The 22,894-nt window shown below is 43.8% G+C and overlaps 1 protein-coding gene across 2 annotated transcripts in view; it reads left to right on the plus strand.

The window, feature by feature from the left end:
- Nucleotides 1–22,894, plus strand: part of CMTR1 (cap methyltransferase 1) — a 31,776-nt gene that overhangs the window by 1,539 nt on the left and 7,343 nt on the right. For both annotated transcript variants that reach the window (XM_055725546.1, XM_055725547.1), the window contains exons 2-20: nucleotides 19–153; nucleotides 3,508–3,650; nucleotides 5,985–6,143; nucleotides 10,484–10,576; nucleotides 11,312–11,383; nucleotides 12,028–12,122; nucleotides 12,227–12,299; nucleotides 12,508–12,706; nucleotides 15,176–15,294; nucleotides 15,538–15,634; nucleotides 16,842–16,974; nucleotides 17,511–17,690; nucleotides 18,094–18,150; nucleotides 19,121–19,178; nucleotides 19,842–19,910; nucleotides 20,284–20,415; nucleotides 20,900–21,022; nucleotides 21,711–21,802; nucleotides 22,452–22,520. In XM_055725546.1, coding sequence (XP_055581521.1) covers nucleotides 24–153; nucleotides 3,508–3,650; nucleotides 5,985–6,143; nucleotides 10,484–10,576; nucleotides 11,312–11,383; nucleotides 12,028–12,122; nucleotides 12,227–12,299; nucleotides 12,508–12,706; nucleotides 15,176–15,294; nucleotides 15,538–15,634; nucleotides 16,842–16,974; nucleotides 17,511–17,690; nucleotides 18,094–18,150; nucleotides 19,121–19,178; nucleotides 19,842–19,910; nucleotides 20,284–20,415; nucleotides 20,900–21,022; nucleotides 21,711–21,802; nucleotides 22,452–22,520 — 2,093 coding nt within the window. In that variant the 5' untranslated portion in view covers nucleotides 19–23. The remainder of the gene's footprint in view (nucleotides 1–18; nucleotides 154–3,507; nucleotides 3,651–5,984; nucleotides 6,144–10,483; nucleotides 10,577–11,311; nucleotides 11,384–12,027; nucleotides 12,123–12,226; nucleotides 12,300–12,507; nucleotides 12,707–15,175; nucleotides 15,295–15,537; nucleotides 15,635–16,841; nucleotides 16,975–17,510; nucleotides 17,691–18,093; nucleotides 18,151–19,120; nucleotides 19,179–19,841; nucleotides 19,911–20,283; nucleotides 20,416–20,899; nucleotides 21,023–21,710; nucleotides 21,803–22,451; nucleotides 22,521–22,894) is intronic.

Consider the following 22,894-nt stretch of genomic DNA (forward strand, 5'->3'; position numbering starts at 1 on the left):
ACGATCATCTTCTTTCAGCAAAAATGAAGAGAAGGACAGAACCTGAATTTAGCAGCCCCCAAAAGAAGCAGAAGAAGAGGATAGAAGACTTGGGATTAACCCTCAGTTCTACTTCAGATGATGAAACTCAGTTTAGTAATCATACTACTCAAGGTAAGGTTGGAGATAAGATGTATGCTGCTGCAGGGAATCTAAAGAATAACTAGGATTTTTTAGATGTGCATTCAATTCCTAATCGATAACCTGAACCTAAAGAGTATACTCTCTCTTTAGGAGAAAAACTATGTTATTTCTGTTCACAAACTTGAATTGGTGTGAATTTTTTTTAAGCTCTTTTATAATCTCGTGTGAACAGTTTGGTCTGGGAATTGTGTGAATTCAGACATAGAAAATAGAACTTGAGGTAGATGACAAGTGCATGGTCCGAAGCAGTAAAGATTCTTTTAATTTATGAGAAGCATTCATCTTTTCAGTCTCAGTAGTTACTTCTGTTTTGGAAACTTTCTTTATGGCACAACACCCACAACTCACTACTGAAACGTCTTGCTTCCTCATAGTTTGAAAAATAAGAATTAAAAAATTCTGTAACTTTTGCAGATGGGAGAAATCGATGTGAATACAAAGGACAGTTGACTGGGACTCCTGCATTGTAACACCATCTCTTTTGTGGGCTCGGTGTGATTTTTAGGGGGACAGGGGAGTTGTGAGGGCTCACAGGTGTTTGGTTTCAGAAAGAAAAACTATTTCAGAGTTATCTGAATAAATTGCCTTCTTTTTCCTCAAGTCAGAGTATGCTTTCTGACCTGGAGCTTTGTGTATACCAAAGATGAGACAAGTGCCCTACACAATTGGTATCGCTGTTGTGGGGTGCTTTAAACTCTACGAGAATGGTACTTCAGGTTGCCTCATGGTCATGCCTACTACTTCTGAGTTTTGGGATTTCCTGTGGTCATGAAGTGTTAGTGAGAAAGCACCTGAACACATAAAGAAGCCTTCATCTTGTGAAGATGAGTTGGGTCAGTTTGGGAGTAGTTGTAGTAATGGGATATGGTGTGTATACCTCTCTGGCAAGGTTGGAGGCGAATGAGGAGGTTAGAGGTGCCGGGTGGGAGAGCTGGGGTAGGGAATGTTGTGTGCACTCAAAGCTGAGCTTAAAAATTGAATATTCTCCCCCCCGTTTTGATTATTGAGTTCATATATGGATCAAAATAGGCTGTGAGCCTTAATGTGTAAGAAACAAATCGATACAGTTCAAGGACAGCATTTTGCATAGGGTTCATTGTTCGGTAGTTGGTTACACCAGTTGTGGTTTCTGATGAAAGAAAGAAGGTTGGGGGAGGGAAGTGATTTGAGATCTGATCTCAGCTGAGCACAGCCTAGCAAATGTTAAAAGCAAGAATTGTTGTGAAGGGACTTATCTTGAGATTTATGTAGTGGGTATTGTGTTTGAGGCACATCACGAGCCTCTGGAAAATAAGACACAGCTCAAAAGCGGGTAGCAAAGTTAGTTGAAGCTGTGTATTGGAGAAGCAGAAAGCAGTAATTGACCCCAAGGCAAAATCCTTTGTGAACCTGTTCGTGTCTAAGAACTTTGTAAAGCAAAGAGAAATGTAGCTTGTGTGACAGATGTTTGTAAATCAAGGTGGGTATATAATACTGCAAACACAAGTTAAATCATAGCTTTCATTGTCTCGAGCTGGGACCCTCGAAGATTGGTACTGTAAAACTCTAGCATAGTAGTTATGTGAAGACACAGTCCTAAATTTTAAAAGCTGATAGTTCAGCAGCAAGGATTGAGCACACATTAAAAGGGTTTTAACTTGTATTTCACTGTGGTGTCTCTCATTTTTACTTTCTTGTAATGGCCTTTCTTTACTAATTCTGCAATTGTTTCCTGTTACTTCATTGATGCTTAGTTTTCTGTAACAGGAAAATACAGAGATCTGTGAGTTGGGAGAGAAATAATTGTTTTTTTCTTAAATCACAAAAATATAAGAGAAGTTCAGTCCTTCTTTAGAGGTAGTTATAATGTCTTTTTCTATGGAGTGAATAATTCCTTTTTAAGTGATAAACAGAAAAAGATTAACTCTCTGCTAACAACAATTCTTCACATTATCTCAGGGCAGCGTATGAGGTTTTACTTCTCCTAGTTGTCTGAAGTAGCACAGGGTGATTTCTAGCACTTGGTGAACAAGGGAGGCTCAAGAGGCAGAGGTTCAGTGAAGACTGTGGCTGTGCTTGCTGTGGGTTATTGCTCCAGTAGTCTGTATGGCCTGCCCCACGGTGTTAACTTTGGTGTGACTGATGTGGTGCTAGGCAGATTTCAGTAGGAAATTTGTGCCATTGCTTCATCCTTGTAGTAATAGTACCACAGGAGAAGTGGAAGGACTCAGTGGGTTGTAGGGCCTCCCTTGCTACCCACCTGGTATGGAGCAGGCCATGAGACAAATGATATGACTACCATGATTCCTCCCCAGATCCCAGTTACATCCAGCCCAGAGCAAATGGGTTTGGGCATCTCACAACTGTAGAGCAGCAGCAAGGACTATACAGCTCATACAGGCTGTTCCTCCTAAGTAGATCCCAGGGTGGAACAGGGCACAGGCAGAGCTTCATTGTTTGGTGCCAATGAATGCTCTGCTGCATCAGTTTCGGGTGACTTTCAGGTGACGGAAGTTTGTTTTGAGTGCCTGCTGTGTATGGTGGTACTTCTGACCTTGATTGGAGCATTGACTTCTTCCTCCAGCCTTTGTCTCTATCAGGGCATTTTTAAACTATATTGGTGTCTTCTGATGTTATTTTTCACTTGGGTTTGTATGCATCAGTAAACTCCACAGGTGAAAAACTGTCTCGTTTGCTGTAGTGATTTTGTGGATCCTCACTACTGAAGTGGGTAGTGGAGCCAAACTAAGTTTAATGTGGGGACTAAGGGATTGAATGCTCTCTTCTTTCTGCGGTGTTGGCCATGTGGTTGATGCCTGTGTACTTGATGTATTTTTTTTTAATTAAAAAAAATTAATCTTAAGTTAGGGATGCGTTTACACCTGTAGTTAGGTAGGAAACTGAGGAAAATCCTGTGTTTCATCAGGGTGTCAGTAATTGTCATTATTCTCAGAAGAGAATCTCTGTGGGCTTTCTCAGCAACTCAGGATCACTGCAAAGCTCAGAGACACCACAGTGTGCTGTTGTGGCCATGTTGTGGCCTGCTCTGCTGCAGTGATGGGGTTTGCTCGGCCCTTTGGGGGGCCTGGAATCCATTGACTCAGAGAGGTTGTGTGTGTCCCTGAGGCAAAGGAGCAGATGACCAGGTATTGGTTCCACGGGGTATTTTATTACACCTGCTTGCTTCCTGTTGCATATTTTGGATGCTGAAGTGTCCTCTCTGTGTGTGTGGAGAGGATTTAATGAGTCACACTATATAGTTCTTCATGAGATTACAGAGTTGTCTGTCTTCCATTTTCTTTTTATTTTCATACTCTATTTTCTTCCTTTCTCTTTTGTTTTCAGAGTCTTCCAGTAGCAGCAGTGGGTCTGACAGTGAGAGCGATGAAAAAAGACCAGTCTTCAGCAATGAGTTCAAGCAAGACTCTCTTGTGGAGGGTACTTCATCTCGCTACTCAATGTATAACAGTGTCTCCCAAAAGCTCATGGTAGGTCAAAATAGTTTTGGACCAAACTATTAAGACCTGATGAAAGCAAAGTGAAAAGACAGTCTGTTTTAAAATAATTTGATTCTGATCCTCCTTGTAGCAGGGTTCCCTGCTTCTTTGCCAGCTACTGAGTAACTGGGGGAGGCTGAGAGAGCGTGGCTGAAGGGGATCTGTTAAAAAAGAAAGTTAATTCATGTTCAGGGCGTAGGAGCAGGGAGGTGAATGTGAAGGAAAGGATCTCTGGGCCAGACAGGTTGCTGAGCTTTAAAAAGCATGTGTCATTTTGCAATGCTTGAGTTGACAAATGCCTTGTAAGAAAGGAAATTCTGTGATTGACATTAATTCGGTTGGTCTTGGAGGCTGGCTGGCATACCCTTGTAGAATTATTACATTAATTATTAAGGTATTTTTTCTTTCATGTAGTGCCGCTCTCCTTTATGTAGGGCTGGAAATTTCTTGGAAAGACAGGGAGTTGTGAATGATAGTGGCTGTGAAAACTAAACTTTGGTTGTGTTTGCCAGCACCTTGATTACACTGGATTAGTGTGGGGAAGAAAGTACTTTTAGGAACTTCTAAGGAAATGGTTGACTGTCTCGTCTCACGGTAGTCCCAGATTTGGCAACTTGTCCCTGAGTTTAAAGGCAACAGTAGGCCATAGAGAAAAGGAGTCTTTTTTTGGTGTGTGCTGTTACACTTACTTCCTGATGCAAACTTCATTACTGTGGTATTGCGAGTATCTCATAATACTGAAAGAATTTCTGTTCTTGCTCACAGAGAAACAAAAATGTTATTTCCAAGGGTAGCAGAGAAGATGAGATTGTATAGTTGTGTATTAATTGAAATATGACAGGAAGTTTGGAACTCAGCAGGGGACTGAATTTGGGTCTCCTTTTGTCCTGTGCTGGTGCTGTAATATCAGGAGCAGGGGTCAGCAATCTTTCCATGGTGGTAGGCCAACTTGTAGCTGCCTTTGCCAAGTTAGAAGTCCAGTCTTTGGCAAGAAGCTGGGAAGTGCTAGCTGTTACTAGGAGTGGGAACAGGGACATATTACCTTTCCAGGAGGTGGAACGCTGCTGGCCAGCAGGATTGTACCTTTACGTGAAAAAAGAGCTTTCTGGCTGAATTCAAAACTGAATGGGATCCAGAGGCTGAGAGTTTTTGTTTGTGCCCATCTGTAGTTAAATCCTGTTGCTGATCATTCAGCGTCTGTCCATGTACGTTTTTGGCAACTGTCCTTCACTTGGAGACTTCTATCCTGAGACAATTAGCAAACGTGTTTTCAATCAACACAGTACAGGAACAGTACTACTGAATTTGGGAGGCTTTGTTGGTAAGGCCTCATAAATTTGAATATAAAGATTGATGTGATATCAAGTCAGGGTGAACGATTTGGTACCATTAGGTAAGTAAATGAAAAATAGTCCTTGATTCCTAGATGTTCAAAATTCTGTCCTCAGAAAACTGGTGTTTAACAGGCTCGGTGTGTGTCACGTTTGGTGTATGTATTTCAAGGTCTAATTCAGAGCCAGGTTGCAGAGGCAATGGGAAAACACTGTGTACCTTTGTGTAAAACCTGTCAGATGTTCTTCTGTTGTTTCTCATACAGATTGGTAGTAAACGATGTTTTTGTTGATTCTCACAGGAAGGTGTATATGGATAACATTCATTCAAAGTGAAACTTAATCCTTAAGTCTTTTATTTACTTATTATCTTGTAGATGCATACTGGAGGGAGTGAAATTGACTGCATTCATGCTTTCTGTTGTTGTTCTCTTGTTGCCAAAATTTAAGAAGAGAAAAGCCTGAAAACTAGCAGTTAATGGGCGTATTTCTTTTAACTTAAGAGGTGGGAATGTGTTTCAGGAGCCATATGTCTTGCATTCTTCCTCTGAGTTTTAGGTGAGGTTTTAACTGATGCTTGAAATGTATGTGGGTGCATGTTCACAACAAAGAAAATCATCACAACATGAAATTTTTCCTGTGCCAGCATCTTTTGTTTTATGAACTTTCCATGCTTACTGAACACTGTGATGAATGGCTCCAGGCTCCTCACTACTTCTCCCTCTGAGCAGGCTGTCCCCACGTTACTGAACCTTTTGTAATTTGCTGTCGTCTCAAACATCATTCTTCAGATCTAGTGGGTTTTTGTGTGTCCTGCCTCAGTGAAGTGAACACACTGTTAAGTCCTGAAAGCCACAACTGAGATGAAAAATGCTCAATGCCTTCAAGTCACTTCAGGGTGATGTGCTGTTTTCCCTGCTAGTCTTTGAATTCAGTAGTAGTACATAAACTCAAGTCTACTTGCCTCACTGTACTCCCCTTGCTTTCTTTATAGGCCAAGATGGGCTTCCGTGAAGGAGAAGGTCTGGGAAAATATGGCCAAGGCAGGAAGGATATTGTTGAGGCCTCTAATCAGAAGGGAAGGAGAGGCTTTGGTCTGACACTCAAAGGATTTGATGGGGAGCTCAATATTGATTGGCAGGACGAGCCAGAGGTAAGTATTTCCTGTTTTGAGTCCCGTTTGCTGTGTTCAGGATTTGCTCTCTGGGAATGATGTTTAGTGTTGTCTGATACAATTGGCAACTATTAAGTGGCTCTGCTGGGTAGACCCAGGCCTTATTTTGTCCCAGAACAGCATGGCAAAACTTGTTTTCTGTCACAATATTAATGTTCTGGCACAAAATTGGCGTCAGATGGATTGTTGCTGTGGTCTGTAGGATTTGCTTTTGAGTTTGCAGTAGTGAATGTGATTGAAAATTGTTATCAAGCTCTTTTGGATTTACCCTTTTAATTTTGTATATAATTTTTCACACAAGTATAGGTGATTTTTTTTTTTAAATCTTGATGTGTTTTAATAGTCCCAGATAAAATGCTCAGATGTTCTATTCCTGTGTCTTCTCAAGCTCTTCAACAGGGAAGAACATTAGGAAATAGAAATCGTAGATGGGTTTGCGTTGGAAGGGACCTTAAAGATGATCTAGTTCCAGCCCCCCTGCCATGGGTAGGGACAACTTCCACTAGACCAGGTTGCTCCAAGCCCCATCCAACCTGGCCCTGAGTGCTTCCAGGGATGGGGCATCCACAGCTTCTCTGGGCAACCTGTTCCAGTGCCTCAGCACCCTCATAGTGAAGAATTTCTTCCTTATACCTAATGTAAGTCTACCCTCTTTCAGTGTAAAGCCATTACCCCTTGTCCTGTCACTATCCTTGTAAAAAAAAAAAAAAAGGCCCTCTCCAGCTCTCTTGTAGACCTCCTTTAGGTACTGGAAGGCTGCAGTAAGGTCTCACTGGATCCTTCTCTTCTCCAGGCTGAACAATCCCAACTCTCTCAGCCTTTCTTAAGAGGGGAGGTTTTCCAGCCCTCTGATCATCTTCGTGGCCCTTGTTCTGACAAAGGCGTGTCCTTATGTTGGGGGCCCTAGAGCTTAACACTGTACTCCATGCTGGGTCCTCATGAGAGCAGAGTAGAGGGGGAGAATCACCTCCCTTGACCTGCTGGTTGTGCTTCTTTTGACAAAGCCCATGATACAGTTGGCTTTCTGGGCTGCATCAACCAGCACCTGCAAGTCCTTCTCGGGCTGCTCTCAATCCATTCTCTGCCCAGCCTGTATTTGTGCTTGGGATTGCCCTGACCCACATGGCCTTGCTGAACTTCACAGGGCTCTCATGGGCCCATCTCTCAAGCCTGTCGAGGTCCCTGTGGATGACATCCCTCCACTGCGTTGACTGCACCACACAGCTTGGTGTTGTCAGCAAACTTGCTGAGGGCACACTCAATTCCAGTGTCTGTGTTGCTGACAAAGACGTTAAATGGCGCTGGGCTCAGTATTGACCCCTGAGAAATGCCACTTGTCACTGATCTCCAGTTGGATGTTGAGCCATTTACTACAGCTCTTGAGTGTGACTGTCCAGCCAATTCCTTAACCCCTGAGTAGTCCCTCCATCAAATCCCTGTCTGTCCAGTATAGAGGCAAGTGTGTCGTGCGGGACAGTGTCAGATGCTTTGCATAAGTCCAGGTAGATGACACTAGTGGCTCTTCCCTCATCCACCAATGCTGTAACCCTGTCGTAGAAGGCCACCAAATTTGTCAGGCATGATTTGCCCTTACTGAAGCTGTTCTGGCTGCTGTAACCAATCACCACCTTATTTTCCATGCGCCTGAGCATAATTGCCAGGAGGATCTGCTCCGTGACCTTACTGGGCAAAGAGGTGAGGGTAACCTTTCTGTAGTTCCCTGGGTCTTCCTTATTTCGCTTGTTAAAAATGGAGGTTATGTTTCCCCTTTTCCAGTCCTTGGGAACTTCATCAGACTGCTACGACTTCTCAAATATGATGGACAGTGGCTTAGCCACTTCATCCACCAGGTCCCTCAGGACCTGCATATGCATCTCATCAGGTCCCATGGAGTTTTGCACTTCAGGTTCCTTAGATGGTCTTGAACCTGATCTTCTCTTGTAGTGGGTGGTTCTTCATTCTCCCAGTCCCTGACTTCTGTGACAAGCGGTGTGGCTGGAGCACTTGCTGGTGAAGACTGAGGCAAAGAAGTTGTTGAGTACCTCAGCCTTCTCGGTATCCTGGGTAACCTGGTCTCCTGTTTCCTTCTGGAGAGGGCTCACATTTTTCCTCATCTTCCTTTTATCACTGAAATACCTATAGAAACTTTCGTTGTTGCCCTTGACATCCCTGGCCATATTTAATTCTGTCAGGGCTTTAGCTTTCCTAACCTGATCCCTGGCTCCTCGGACAGTTTCTCTGTATTCCTCCCAGGGTACCTGTCCTTGCTTCCACCCTCTGTAGGCTTCTTTGTGTTTGAGTTTGTCCAGGAGCTCCTTGTTCATCCATGCAGGCTTTCTGGCATTTCTGCCTGACTGCTTCTTTGTGGGGATGTGTCACTCCTGAGCCTGGAAGAGGTGATCCTTGGATGTTAACCAGTTTTCTTGGGCCCCTCTTCTCTCCAGGACTTTATCCCATGGTACTCTACCAAGCAGATCCCTCAAGAGGTCAAAGTCTGCTCTCCTGAAGCCCAGGGCAGTGAGCTTGTTGTGTGCCCTCCTCGCTGCCCTAATGATCTTGAACTCCACTATTCCAGCGTCACTGCAGCCAAGGCTGCCCTTGAGTTTCACATTCCCCACTATTCCCTCCTTGTTGATGAGAACAAAGTTGAGCATAGCACCTCTCCTCGTTGGCTCCTCTCTCACTGGGAGAAGGAAGTTATCATCAACGCATTTCAGGAACCTCCTGGGTTGCTTAGGCCCTGCTATATTGTCCCTCCAACAGGTGTTGGGGTAGCTGAAGTCCCCCATGAGGACAAGGGCTTGAATGTCAGGCTGCTGCTGTCTGTCTATAGAGGGCCTCATCTGCTCAGTCTGCCTGTAGCAGACCCCTGCTGTAATGTCACCTGTCCCTGCCCTCCCTTTAGTCCTGACCCATAAGCTCTTGGTTGGCTCCTCATCCATCCAGCCACTCCAGCAGGTCATTGACGTAGAGGGTGGCACGCTGCCTCTTCTTCCTAAAGAACCTTGTCCTTCCATCCCACCATTCCAGTCACAGGAGCCGTCCCACCACATCTCCGTGATGCCAGTAAGATCATAGCCCTGCAGGTGTGCTTATGTGTCTAACCCCTCTTGTTTATTTCCCATGGTACGTGTGTTTGCATAGGGGCAATTAAGTTGGGCCATGGCCCTCCCCTTTGAGTCTGACTTACTGGCTGGAGTGGCCGGAATTCCTTTGTGCTGCCCTTCAGGTGCTCTCCTGCTGACCTGCGATCCCGCTTCAGGCTCTGGGCATCTATTGTTGGCACTGGCATTAAACTGGTAGGAGTGGAATGGATTGAGGTTCCCCTCCCCTGGCAACTTTAAAGCCAGCTTGGCTGGTGAAGGTGTTGTCAGGAAAGTAAAGCCCAGTTTGGATGATATTTGGTGTGAAACAGCTGGTGTATATTTGTATTTAAAACAAAAAAAACCCAAACCACAACACTGAATCCTAGGGATCTGGCAGCTGGAGAGTAAGCCAGAAGGTCCCAGCCATTGTTAGTCAAGGGCACCAGTGCTTGTCAAGTGATATCTGGTGCATGTTTTAGTACTTTGCTCTCCATTCTTTGAATTGCTTTCAGCAGTTGAAAATAACATCAGAGGTTATTCACTGAGAGTCAGGAATTTGAGACCTGTTGTGTAGGCTCATTGGTTTAGATCTTATTCTCCAGTGTGTTTCTACAGCTCACAGCAGTTAAGTGTTCTGTATGATTGATAGGTTTATACTGCTATGATAAATATAAGAAGGTTAGTAGATGTTGGCAGCCTCTCTTTGTGGAGGAGTAGCATCACTTTGATCTTAACTGCTAAACCAATTCTTTCCTAAGATTATAAAAATTGTTCGAAGCCTGAATTAAGTTGTGGAATGAGGGAGCCTTTCAGAAAGAACTGGGAGAAGAATGTGTAAAGCACCATCAGGAAGTGTGGGGTTTTTTTTGGCAACTGTCTCTTGCAGTGTCTCTGAAATGTACCTTGAGAGTAATAGGTTTTTGCATTGTCTTGATTATGAGACTCTAATGAGAGGAAAGTGGTATGTTTTTTTTTGTGGTGGAGTATGTTTTTTTTAAATTTTTGTTTCATGGTGGTTTGGTTTGGTTTTGTTGTTTGTTTTTTTTTTTAAATTTTGAATCCAAACAAGTGAGACATGTTTTAGACTAGGAGAAAAAAACCTCTGTGGTTGGTCCTAAAGTCATGGCGTAACCCCTTATGCTAGGATTGGGAGGCAGACTTCTGGGGAGCAATTAGTTGTTAGATTTTGCTAGCAAAACCATCTTTGGCTCTTCCCATGTCTTGTGTTTACAGCCCAGTGCCTATGAGGAGGTGGACTGGTGCCTTGAGTGTACCACAGAAATCCCTGATGCCCAGGAGCTGAAGGAGTGGATGACTGTGGGAAAGGTAATTTTTTTACAGCTCAGTACTTACCAGCCTAAGACCATGCAGGACTGCTCAGCCTGAAACAATTGTCTTGTCAAAGAGTTGAGGAATAACCTGGACTGGAGGGAACCTCTGGAGATTACTAGTGCAGCTTCCTCCTTAAAGCAGGTCCAGTTAGATCAGGTTGCTCAAGGCCTTGTTTGGTTGAGTTTTGAGTAACTCCAAAGATGAAATGTCATAACCTGCTCCGGCATCTGTTTTAATGTTTGATAACCCAGAGGACAAAGGAAAATTTCTGTATGGCTAATTGGCATTTCTTGTTTTGCAGCTTGTGTCCATTGTTTCTTGTCCTTTCACTGCCCATATCTAAGAGTTTAGCTCACTCTTCACTATGTCATGCCATTAGGTACTTGTGGACAACAACAGGATCTCCCTTTCTCCACTCTGAACAAACTGTTCTCTCAGTCTCTTCTCGTACACCAGGTGCTTCTGCACCCATGTCATCTTGGTGGTTGTCCTGCTGGGCTAGCTTCAGTATGTCTGTGTTGTACTGGGGAGTGCTAAACTGGATGCAGTATTCCATGTGTCGTCTCAAGATACCTAGTGGGAGAATAATTCCTCAGCCTGCCGCTACACTTTTGCTAGTACAGCCTCTTATGTGGTTGGCAGCATTCATCCATTACTGGTACACATTGCATTCTGAAATGACTGATACCATGTTTGCTAATTGTTAACTGTGTTCTTGTCCTGTTCCAGAGGAAGATGGTGATTGAAGATGAGACAGAGTTCTGTAATGAAGAGCTCTTACGTAATGTCCTGCAGTGCAAGGTGAGTCCCCTTCATTAGAGAGGAACTGAAGTTTTGGGAAAGCAAGTGAAATAAATAATTGAAGAGGATTGGGTAGTTTGCTTAAGTGATTGGCAAGAGCTCAGAACATCCTCTTTCGTTTCCTGCCACTGGTATGACCTAGCTCCTGGTTGTTACTGTCTGTTCAGCAACCTGTTTTACACCTCAGCCTTCAAAGAGATAAATGAAAACAGTCTCCCTTTCTCAGTCCAGCTGAAAAGCTGAAGACTTGTATAAGCTAAGTAAATGAGCTCCTTTTTGTTTCTTGGGTCTTCCCTCTTAGATTTTATCATGCCGTTGTAAATTGCAGTGGAGAGCGAGCATATGCATACGCGTGAGAGAAATACCTTAGGCTGGGACTGCTTTTGCAGTGGCTAACCATATTTTCAGGCTCTGGAGTGATTGGTACAGAGTTCTTTAGTGTCACTAAGTTTGCTTCAGAAGTGGAGTGGCTTAGAAGAAGGGTGAATATCATTGTGATGGAAAACCACTCTGTATTGGTGAACTAAACCCTGCACAGAGTTTGCTGTCTAAGGAGAAAGAAGCATGAGGAGAGGAAATACTCGTGCCTACCTATCCCTCAAGTCTGTGCCAGGTCCAGCTTAATTTTGTTTCTGTTTGTGCAGAGTGTATTTGATGAGCTGGATGGAGAAGAAATGCGTCGAGCCCGAACAAGGTCTAACCCCTATGAGATGATCCGTGGAGTTTTCTTCCTGAACAGGTTTGCAGAACTTCTGGTAGTGTAGCCCTGTTCCCATTTATGTCCACTTTCAGCCTTGGAAGCCAAGGCTGAAACTTAATAGATACCTATTTACGTGTTCACAGGGCTGCAATGAAGATGGCAAATATGGACCATGTATTTGACTACATGTTTACAAACCCTAAGGACTTCCATGGGGTGAGGGCCTCTCTTTAACTTTCAAGCAGCGGTGCTTTCTCAGAGAATGGAGAAGGTGGGGAGAAAGGAGAATCTTTAGGATACTAGCTGGGAAAACAGGTGCTTGAAAGAGACTTTCATGACTGAGTAGTGCAGTTTATGGTGTATCTTGCTTGACTGATGGGAGCTGTTACTGGGTCAGTAGAACTTCCTCAGTTTCCTTTTGCAGAGGCCTTTAATAAAGGAGCAAGGTGCAGAGCTGCTCTACTTTGCTGATGTCTGTGCTGGTCCCGGGGGCTTCTCTGAGTACGTCTTGTGGAGGCGGAAGTGGCATGCGAAAGGCTTTGGCATGACCTTGAAAGGACCAAATGATTTTAAACTAGAGGACTTCTACTCTGCTTCCAGTGAGCTCTTTGAGCCTTATTATGGTATGTACTGCATGCATGAGTGTTACCTGATGTTTTTGCTTATGCTGCAGCTTCTGTATTAGAAGTGGGGCTGGTATTGATACCAGCATGGGGATCTAAGAGAAGCCTGTTTTATAGGGAACCATTTTGCAAGGTAGAAGGGGGCTGTCATCTGGGAAAAAGATTGAGATTAGTGAGCTTGCATATCAAGTCACATTTCCGCCCTGATTTCCTCTTTGCCCTGGGAATGCATAATCGTTGATACTTGAGTGCTTTGCTTATCTGAATGTAGTGGAGTGCTTTAAGATTGCTTGACAATATTTTTCCTACTTCACTGATGTCAGCCTGAAACACAGTGAGTGAGGTGACTTATCATAGAATCGTTTGGATTGGAAGGGACCTTAGAAATCCTCTAGTTCCAACGCCCCTGCCATGGGCAGGGGCAACTTCCACTAGACCAGGCTGCTCCAAGCCCCATCCAACCTGGCCTTGAATGCTTCTAGGGATGGGGCATCCACAGCTTCTCTGGGCAACCTGTGCCACTGTCTCACCACCATCACAGAAAAGAATTTTTTCCTAATATCTAATGTAAATCTACTCTCTTTCAGTTTAAAACAGTTACCTCTCATCCTGTCACTACACTCCCTAATAGAGCTCCCTAATAGAGTCCCTCCCCAGCTTTCTTTAGACCCCCTTTTAGGTACTGAAAGACTGCTAAAGTCTCCCTGGAGTCTTCTCTTCTCCAGTCTGAACCACCTCGGCACTCTCAGCCTGTCTTCACAGGGGAGGTTCTCCAGCCCCCTGACTTGCCCAAAGATCTGTTAGCAGTGCCAGCGATAGAAACCTTACTTGACTGGCAGTATGCTTCTGTGTCAGACCTCCCTAGCTCTCTTTTGATAGTTGATCTTGGGCTCTTAGTAAAGGTAAATAAAACAGATTTGGGCTAGAGGCTGTATCTGAATCACTGTGACTAAATGTTTCTTAATCCAAAGAGGTTTAAGCTATTATGTTTTACCTTACTTTGAAACAGACTAAGCAGGTGTACACAGACAGCTGCTGCATCTCACCTCATGGATGGTAACTTGTTAAGCTTGCTGATAAGTTTGAGCCCTCTGTCTGCATAGCTTCTAGAAATAGGAAGAGAAATACAAGGATTGCTAGCATTCCTGTTGCTTAGTGCATGACGGAAACGTGGGTTTGACTGTCTTGTAGAGAGGGGAGGGTGTTTGCTTTTCCATTGTTGTGCTTCCTTCTCCACCCCCCAGCACTTTTGACACCTGACCGTGAACTCTTATAGAACGGTTTGCGCTTCAGGATTAGATCTGTTAAAGCGAAGGTTCATGGCAAGGGCAGCAAGGCAGATAAACGCTTTGTTTTAATGGTTGCAGCATTTGGATCTTCATAACTCACTGCAAACTGGTGGTGTTATGGAGAAGGAGATACCTGGAGAAATGAATAACCTGATGACTTTGATGCATTTTCTTGATTCCTTTCTGTCTGTTACACGATAAAGTCTAGTGAGATGTGTACAAACTGTCCTCCAGTGATAGGAGGGAAGTATACTGCTGTGACACCTGTGTTGTGAAGAATGGTAACAAATTCTAGTGTCACTTCACTTACTGACAGGCTGGTTGATGAGGAATTTAGTTATCAAAGCACTATGATGCATCCTGATCTCTGCTGCTTGCTAGTCCTCCAGTTCAGTTAATAGAAGCTGTAGTTGTAGAAGATTTATAGGGACTAATACCGAATAGAAGTTCAGGCTTCTTCAAAGTCAGAATTGGTGAACTCTAGAATACACCTTAGATTAGCTTTCTGAAACACCCAGTTGGGAGACAATGTACCTTTCTTTAAAGAGAGCCATATGGGAAAACCATATGAACATTCACACACAATTCCCATTTCCCTTTCCCTACTCCGTTTATAAACTTCTTTGCAGGTTTTTTTATAGGGGTTGCTTTTTTAAAATTCCAGATTACATTGTGTTTGGCAATAGAATATTGTATTTCTTTGGAATGATTTGAATTCTTAGCAGAAGGTTGCCAATGCACAATGTAAATAATTTTGCCTTTTCTGTAAAAGCATGTTATTAACAAGTGAGCTGTGCAGTGAGATTGAGCCTTACATTTTTAGTATGTTCAGTATTCCTGTAATGAGAATATTATGTTGTCACGTAGTCAGTTCTCGCCTCAGGGGAGGGCAGTGAATGATTTGTTTTTCACTGAGGCTAATGTACAACTCATCATTTGAGCATGGTTATTATATGGCTTTGTTTAGCCCTGACCACACTGGGCAAAAAGCTGGATAATTTTACTAAATTAACAAGTATCTTTGGTGGTGAACAAGGGAATGTGTTATTGCTTATTCACCTGTCAAGGTCTGTGTAAATTCTGACTCAATGTTGATTGATTACAATAGATCACCTGTACATACTGATCTTTTGTCTGTACTTGCAAACGTGTTAGTAATTGTCTCCTCTCTTCCCCTTAGGAGAGGGAGGGATTGATGGAGATGGAGACATCACTCGCCCAGAGAACATTACTGCTTTCCAGAATTTTGTTTTGGACAATACTGATCACAAGGGAGTGCATTTCTTAATGGCTGATGGGGTTGGTCCATGTCTTTTTCCTCCTGCACTAATGACCAAAACTGATACCTCAGTCTGCATATAGTAGGATATATGACATGTGTCCGTAGTTACAATGTGAAATTCTTCAAGGCTTGCCATTAAAATTCCTGGTGGCAGTGTAAAGAAACAGAAATTATCGTGATTCTTTGATTTAGCTGTACAGAATCCTTTGCTTGACCAATAGATCTGTGGAGATACTAATCATATGCTGTGTGCTTTGCAGGGTTTCTCAGTGGAGGGTCAAGAGAATCTGCAAGAAATCCTAAGCAAACAACTCATGCTTTGCCAGTTCCTTACAGCACTGTCCATTGTCCGGACAGGTATTTTTTATCCATTAATTTTCTTCCTCCTTCTCTAAGGTGTGGGTGCCATTGTGGAAGGATGCTGTACAATATTTATTAACATGCCATGAAGTCTGCTCTGCAGTGAGGCTAAGTTGCACAGAATTGAGTGTGTACGCATACATCCTGAGATGGTTGTCATGAAGCTAAGAGAACTGGGGCAGAAAAATAAGATTGTCTGTTTTGCTTTTAATTGAAAGAATGAGGTAAAATGCATTAGTTTAAAGCTTGTACAATGTGTTATGTTACGTAGCTGTCTCAGGCTAAGGTCACTAGTGTGATAACTGGACACTGTATCTGAGTTTTATGGCACTAGCTGGACCAGCTGCTTCCTGAATATTCTAGCAGGCTGGTTGGAACAGACAGTGGTGTTTATCCAGTTCATCCTTTCCTCTAACTTGTGGCTTTTTTCCTTTAATTCTGCAGTCTCTGTGATCAGAACAAGATGATGCCTCATGTAGTCTTAGCTGTACCTCACTGTTGCCAAATGATGAATGTTACAGCCTTCTCTGGTTTTGATGGCTCCTCTCTTCTGCTGAGTTTAGTTAGCAGTTGGTACTGATACAGAAGATAAAAATGCTCATTATGTTATTTACCTTTTGCCTTATGTTTAGAAGCTCCTTAGCAGTAGTCTCAAATGTGATAGCGTAAAAGGAACAACCTTCTCTAAGTCCTTCCTGTCTAGACAGAAAATTGACTGCTTTTTCCTTGGGGAAATTGGAAATCTTGTTTGGAGGCAAGGGGTAACATAGACTCTTTTCTTTCTAGATGGTGAGTTATTCTGTTTAGGTAACATTGGTTAGTTTTCTTCTCTGACTTGAGGTTTCCTGTTGCACCTATCAGAGCTCCTCTTCCACTGAGGCGTTTGCATAGCATGCTGCCATGCCACAGGGCACAGTTTGGGCCTGGAAGGGGAGGACGGGGGCTGTATAGAAGGTTTGCTCATGAGACGGCACGCATACTGATTTGGTTCTGGTCAGGGAAATGCTTTTCTCTTTGCAGCAAAATATGGGGTAGAAGGTTCGTGGAGCCCCATGGGCCCACTTCATGAGTGTGTTTTAGATACTGTTTGATTATGCTGAAAACACTCTTACCAGTTCTGCAGAAGACAAAGTTACTGAGGTGCCTGATACCTCCTTGTTTCCTTATAATCTGCTGGTATCGGTATGCTTCCTCTCTTTTCCAGGAGGACATTTTGTCTGCAAAACCTTTGACCTGTTTACTCCCTTCAGCGTGGGACTTGTTTACCTGCTGTATTGCTGCTTTGAGCGAGTGTGCATATTTAAACCTGTGACAAGCCGCCCTGCTAACTCAGAGAGGTGAGATTCTTGAGCACAAGGGACTACTAAAGAAACCCTGTCCTCTAAATACAGTCACAGATGGATTTGGGTAAGTCTAGTGGAAGCTCTGTGATCTGCCTTGATTGGCAGCTGTCTTGGAGGAGTAAGCATTTTAGATGCTTAGCAAATTACAGTGCTTGACAAGGTAAAGAAGATACTTGCCAAATTACCCTTCTGGGGAGAAAGCAGTAGATATATAACAAATTCTGTTTTGCGTGAAACAACTATGGTTCCAATGAAGCTAGAGCATATGTGTGTTATCGTTCTACCTGTCAAGTTTAGCAGAATCTATTTACTACTTGATGGAGATCTGTGGGTTTTTTCAATAGAGTTGAGCTTCCCAGTGTAGAAAATTTGTCATGACTTTGTGATAGGTGAGATTGCACCTTTCTAGGGGTACCCAGGAGGAAGGAATTCCTGGGATTTGGGAAACTGCCCTGATAATATGAATGTGGCAGGAAAGTTGGCTGTGTGGGAGAACTGAACTCCCATGATCTCTCTGCCTTGCTCTGCAGGTACGTGATATGCAAAGGGTTAAAGCTAGGGATTGATGATGTGCGGGACTATCTCTTCATGGTGAACATCAGACTCAACCAGCTGCGCAACTCTGACTTGGATGTGAATCTTGTTGTCCCATTGAACGTGATCAAAGGCGACCAGGACTTCTACGATTACATTATTCGGTCCAATGAAAAGTGAGTGCCCTTGGGCAATGAGGGCTGCTGGCTGTAGGCAGGTTAGCCAACATGGCTTTCAGTTGTAGCTTCTTGCACTCAGGGAGGTACTTCCTGGTGTTGCTACACTGCTCTGCTCCCTGAGGAGCTTAGTAGAGCAGAGGGACCGTGTACAGAGAGAAACACCGTATGCTGTTAGTGACTCTTTGGCCTCAGAGTACTGTGTAGAAAAGAAAGGAGGCTACAGCCTCATTCTTTACAGTGGTCTTCCTGTCACTCTGAATCATGTTGGCAACGATTCCTCACTGCTCTGATCTAGACTGGCTTCCTCCTGTTGTCCCAGCACTCTTCCTTGTTTTGAACAGTAGAACAATCTTTGTAGTGATTAACTTGCTCTCTGACTGAAACTTGCCTTCTCTTTCAGCCACTGCAAAGTTCAGATAAAGGCACTGGCCAAAATTCGTGCTTTTGTTCAGGACACGTGAGTATATTCCTCTGGCTTTCGGTGAGGACTGAATTAACCTACTATATAGGAATTGCTTTGCCCTTCTTTAATGTGTTCTTGGTTTGAGCTGGTACTTGACATGGCCTTTGGAATCAGGAAAGCGAATAGTGCTTTTAGGTAGCTCAGTTTGTGTTTCTCCACGAGTTATTTGCAGAAACATGGGCAGCTGGAAGAGTCTTGAAAGTCGATGGTCTATTACCACCCTTGTCGAGAAGTCTTCCATACGTTGCATGATTTCTGATTACTGTAAGTGGGCCTGCTTCTTAGCAGGAATGTAAGCAGAAAAGTAACTCCCGGCTGGTATGTTCACTTCTACAGTAACCATCTAAACTGGGTGTATTTCATAGCTCTTCATTTTCTAGGGGCAGTTCAAAGCATCTAGGTTACACACCTAAAATTATGTAAAGCTTATGATGTGAATTTCTTGTGTAAAGGTAAAGCCATTGCGGTGTATAGCTTTTTCCCTGGTGTGACTTATCTGTGCAGATATAATACGTAGTAGAAAGCTGAGTGAGTCTGGTAGCCTGGAATTACCTTAAGAATTAATCCTAACGTTGGCACTGGTTTTTTGCGTGGCCTTCAGCCAGTCTTCATTGCTATTGCTATTTATAAACAGGGCTGTGTACCCTAGTTCTTGGAGATTAACTTAAGTTCATACTAATATAACTTCTTGAAAATATTGATGCCCAGTGGTACGTTCATGGGATGGAGTTGTGGCCGCTAACCAGTAGTGCAGACCGTGAAGCAAAGCTAAACGGGGATTGGAGATGGGTGGAGGGTGGGGAGGGAAGGCAGCATCCTCTTTTGTATAACCTGTTGAAGAACAGTGCATGTTTTTCATTCCCAAGCCAGCCACTGAAAGATGCAGGTTTCGTAGGGCTTGGATATGTAATGCTGCAAGAGCAAGGAGGTTTCACCTTCTTAACAGTCTGCTGTCTTTATCTAGGACACTGATTGAGCCACGGCAGGCTGAAATCAGAAAGGAGTGTCTCCAGCTATGGGGGGTAAGTAAGCTGCCAAGCAGGGAGGTTGTGAAGGTGTCCTCGCTATGGTGAAAGAAGAATGGAACTACAGTACAGATAGGACTGTCTAGCCAAAGGTTTAATATGTTGTCTTGTGGGAAAGTCAGCGACCATTTCAAGTTGTTTATGTTGGCAAACAGGGTGTTTCTGATTTGTTATGTCCATGGCTTAACTGAGCAGGCTTCTTTGCTGCAGTTGAGAATGTTTCATCATACGCAGAGTGAGCTCAGCACCTACTTCCCAAGCAGCAGAGCTCTGCAGGGGGTGGTTTTTTTTGTGAGTCTGCAGTTTCTCTTCCCTGAGGCATTGACTGCAGTGGGGCCATAGATATGGCAGTCAGTTTCACAGGCTAATTGTATGTCTTTGATTAAATAGTATTTCATTGTATCATGCATGAAATAATAGAAGATTTAATCTGAAACTTTCTGAAGTTGCTTGTTGTTTCCTGTGAGATGGGATATACCTACAATAAATTTGCAAAACACCTGAGAACTTTTATTTGCAAAATGAGCTCTCCAGTAACTGGAATCCCAAGAGCAGGAGTTTCAGGGAGCAGGATGTTCCATCATGTACTGAATTCAGGAAGGTTCTTATGAATGTGCCAAAGAATTACACTAATTGCCATTTGTTTGGATTTGGGTTTAGATTCCTGATCAGGCCCGTGTTGCTCCTTCATCATCAGATCCCAAGTCCAAGTTCTTTGAACTGATCCAGGTGAGACGATGAAGCAGCTAGTCATAGAATCATAGAATTGTTTTAGTTGGAAGGGACCTTAAGGATCCTCTATCTGCAACCCCCCTGCCATGGGCAGACACACCTGCCACTAGACCAGGTTGCTCCAAGCCCCATCCAAACCGGACTTAAACATTACAAGGGATGGGGCATCCACAGCTTCTCTGGGCATCCTGACCCAGTGCCTCACCACCCTCAGAGTATAGAATTTCTTCCTAATACCTAATCTAAATCTACCGCCTTTCAGTTATAGCCATCACCCCTTGTCCTGGATTATTGTTTCATGTAGAAGTTGCATTTACCTACCTGTTGATGTATTCTGTCTAATTTGCCTATGCCAAACTTTGCTCTTTAGGGCACGGATATTGATACGTTCAGTTACAAACCCACTCCTCTGAATTCCACTACACTGGAGAAAATTCGCCAAGTGTTAGATTACCGGTGTATGGTATCTGGAAGTGAGCAGAAGTTCCTCTTGGGGCTAGGGGTAAGTGCTGAAAACAGTCTGGGAGTTTTGCTGGTTAATTTCATTGCTGCTATTTTGTCTTGCGGTTTCATCCCATCCTTTCCTGTCCTCAAAGGCCAGAAAGGATCCCCATCAGCAGGCCCTGAGGCTGATACACATTTTATGTTTCTTTCTCCTGACTTCACTGCTTTTCACGCTAATTAACGCTGTTTTTGTAATCGCAGCCTGTGAAGAGACCTGTACTCTTACTGATGTCTCTAATTATCTTCACTGTCCTTTTAAAGGTGTTCTATTTCTGGTTCTTTGTGTGGGTATGAAAAGTCATTGGCAGATTAGCATCAGTGGTTTTGTTCCTTTGCTGTCGAGATCAAAGTTTTCCTTAAAACTTCTGACAAAGAAACTGCCTGTGACAAAAAGATTCTCTGAGGGCTGCTCTACAGTTAATCAATGGTCTCTCGTCCACCCCTGTCCTCACACTGAATCTGACTCTGCCTTTTACACACAGAAATCGCAGATCTACACCTGGGATGGCCGCCAGTCAGATCGCTGGACAAAGCTGGATTTAAAAACTGAGCTGCCACGGGATACCCTTCTCTCTGTGGAGATTGTTCATGAGCTGAAAGGAGAGGTAGGAGGCTATTCTCTCCCTTATCAGTGGCCACAAATACAATGAGCAGTTTTGTCCCATTCTCGGTAAGATACTGCAGAACAAATGTTTCGCTGTGTCAGGTGTAAGGTTTTTTTGTGTGTGTGATTCTTAGAGAAACTGTTTTGGATTAAGCTCCTTCTTTCTGTCCAATGCTATGAGCTTTTAACAATATTTTGAGAACACTTTGGACCTGCTGCTGTTGCCCTACGTGCAGCAGCACATAGGACGTTGCCAACATGACTTAATGTGTTCTGTGGCTCTTCAGGTACATGACTGCTCAGTAGTGATTGCACGCTTTGGGAAAACGATTCTTGTGGTGTATTCATAGTGTAAGCTGTTGCTACCTGGGAGTTTGGCATCTCAAATGAGGATGCTGTAGCGTGCTGGGCTTTGCCTTATCAGGTATCACAGCACAGAGAGAGCTGGTGATGGCAGCTGTGGTCCTGCTCTCTCTCATTCCCGAGATACAATTGTGTAGTTGAGATACACCAGATCCTGGAGGATGGCATGTTACTGTACAATGGACAGCAGGGAATTTGTGTGCTTCTAATAGCTGGACAGGTGCTTTCTGGCTAGAAGAGAATGTTGTCCTGTCAAAAAACGGGTTATAAATCGAAGCTGAAATAGCAACAGTCTGAGTAGTAAGTCTCTGTATTGCCCTCCCTAGGGTAAAGCCCAGCGAAAAATCAGTGCCATCCACATCCTCGATGTCTTGGTGCTGAATGGCAATGATGTTCGAAAGCAGCATTTCAACCAGAGGTACGTAGGATCTGGAGAAGCTTCTTGTAGACTTTCATGTACGCTACATGAGTAGGAGTGACTAGGAAACAGTGTTCAATCTAAAAGCAGAATGCTGAGCACAGGGAGACAAGTGCATTCAGCGGAAACACTACTATAAAGATGAACTGTGAGTGAACCCGCTCTGAAGTGGAGTGCGTATAGCCTTTTCCTACTGTACCTTCTCTGTGTATGAGGGCAGGTCTAGCTCCTTGCTTGGTCTGGGGTGAGCCAGGCACAGTCTGCGTAAGCTGAGCACCCTGGAAATATGAATCGGCACAGCTGGTAACTGGCTGAGGGAGAAGGATTGAGCCCCTCTGTTTCTTTCCTCAGGGACACGATGTCTCTACTAGTCCTCATTCCTGCTTATATCAATGTGTTTGTCAGCATGTGGGCTTGTAGAGGAAGCTATGGAGACCCACCCTTTCCTAATGGATAACAGCCAGTATCACTGGGCATGGAAGTGGGAGGGCAGGGGGTGGGAAAAGTCTTGCTCTGTACCCATTTGGGCTAGCAATGGAAGCAGTCTGCATGTACTGAAGTGTCTAATCAGTTATTCTGCTGAAACTGTTACCTACCTGCTGTGCCAAATCTTGCTAAATTGCTGGATTCTCCTCCCATTCTCATTCAGGATTCAGCTGGCGGAAAAGTTTGTCAAAGCTGTTTCTAAACCTAGCCGGCCAGATATGAACCCCATCCGGTGAGTGACGACTCCCTCAGCCTGGTGTGCTTTGGTTTCAGGGTGGTGGAGGATGAAGATGAGCTGAAGGAGAGTTAAATTTCAAATTGAAATTCACAGTTCTGTTATATTCAATGGAAATAAGCTAAAAGCCCTTTAAATATCTAACATAAAGGTTGATAGTGGAGAAGCTGTGCCCTCCTTTTATATATCAGACAGTCATCTTTTCATCATAGGTGGACTGGCTGGTGCTGAGTTCAAGTATGTGTAGATCTAGCACCCAGTTAGCTTAATCATTGCAAAGACTTCTATGTCCATGTCTGCCCTGAAGGGTCAGCAGCAGTACAGAGATGCTGACTGTTAGTAGGTGAATGAAGTGCTGACCAGCATTTACA

The sequence above is a fragment of the Falco cherrug genome, chromosome 13 (genome assembly GCF_023634085.1).
Source record: "Falco cherrug isolate bFalChe1 chromosome 13, bFalChe1.pri, whole genome shotgun sequence".
Taxonomy (NCBI): domain Eukaryota; kingdom Metazoa; phylum Chordata; class Aves; order Falconiformes; family Falconidae; genus Falco; species Falco cherrug.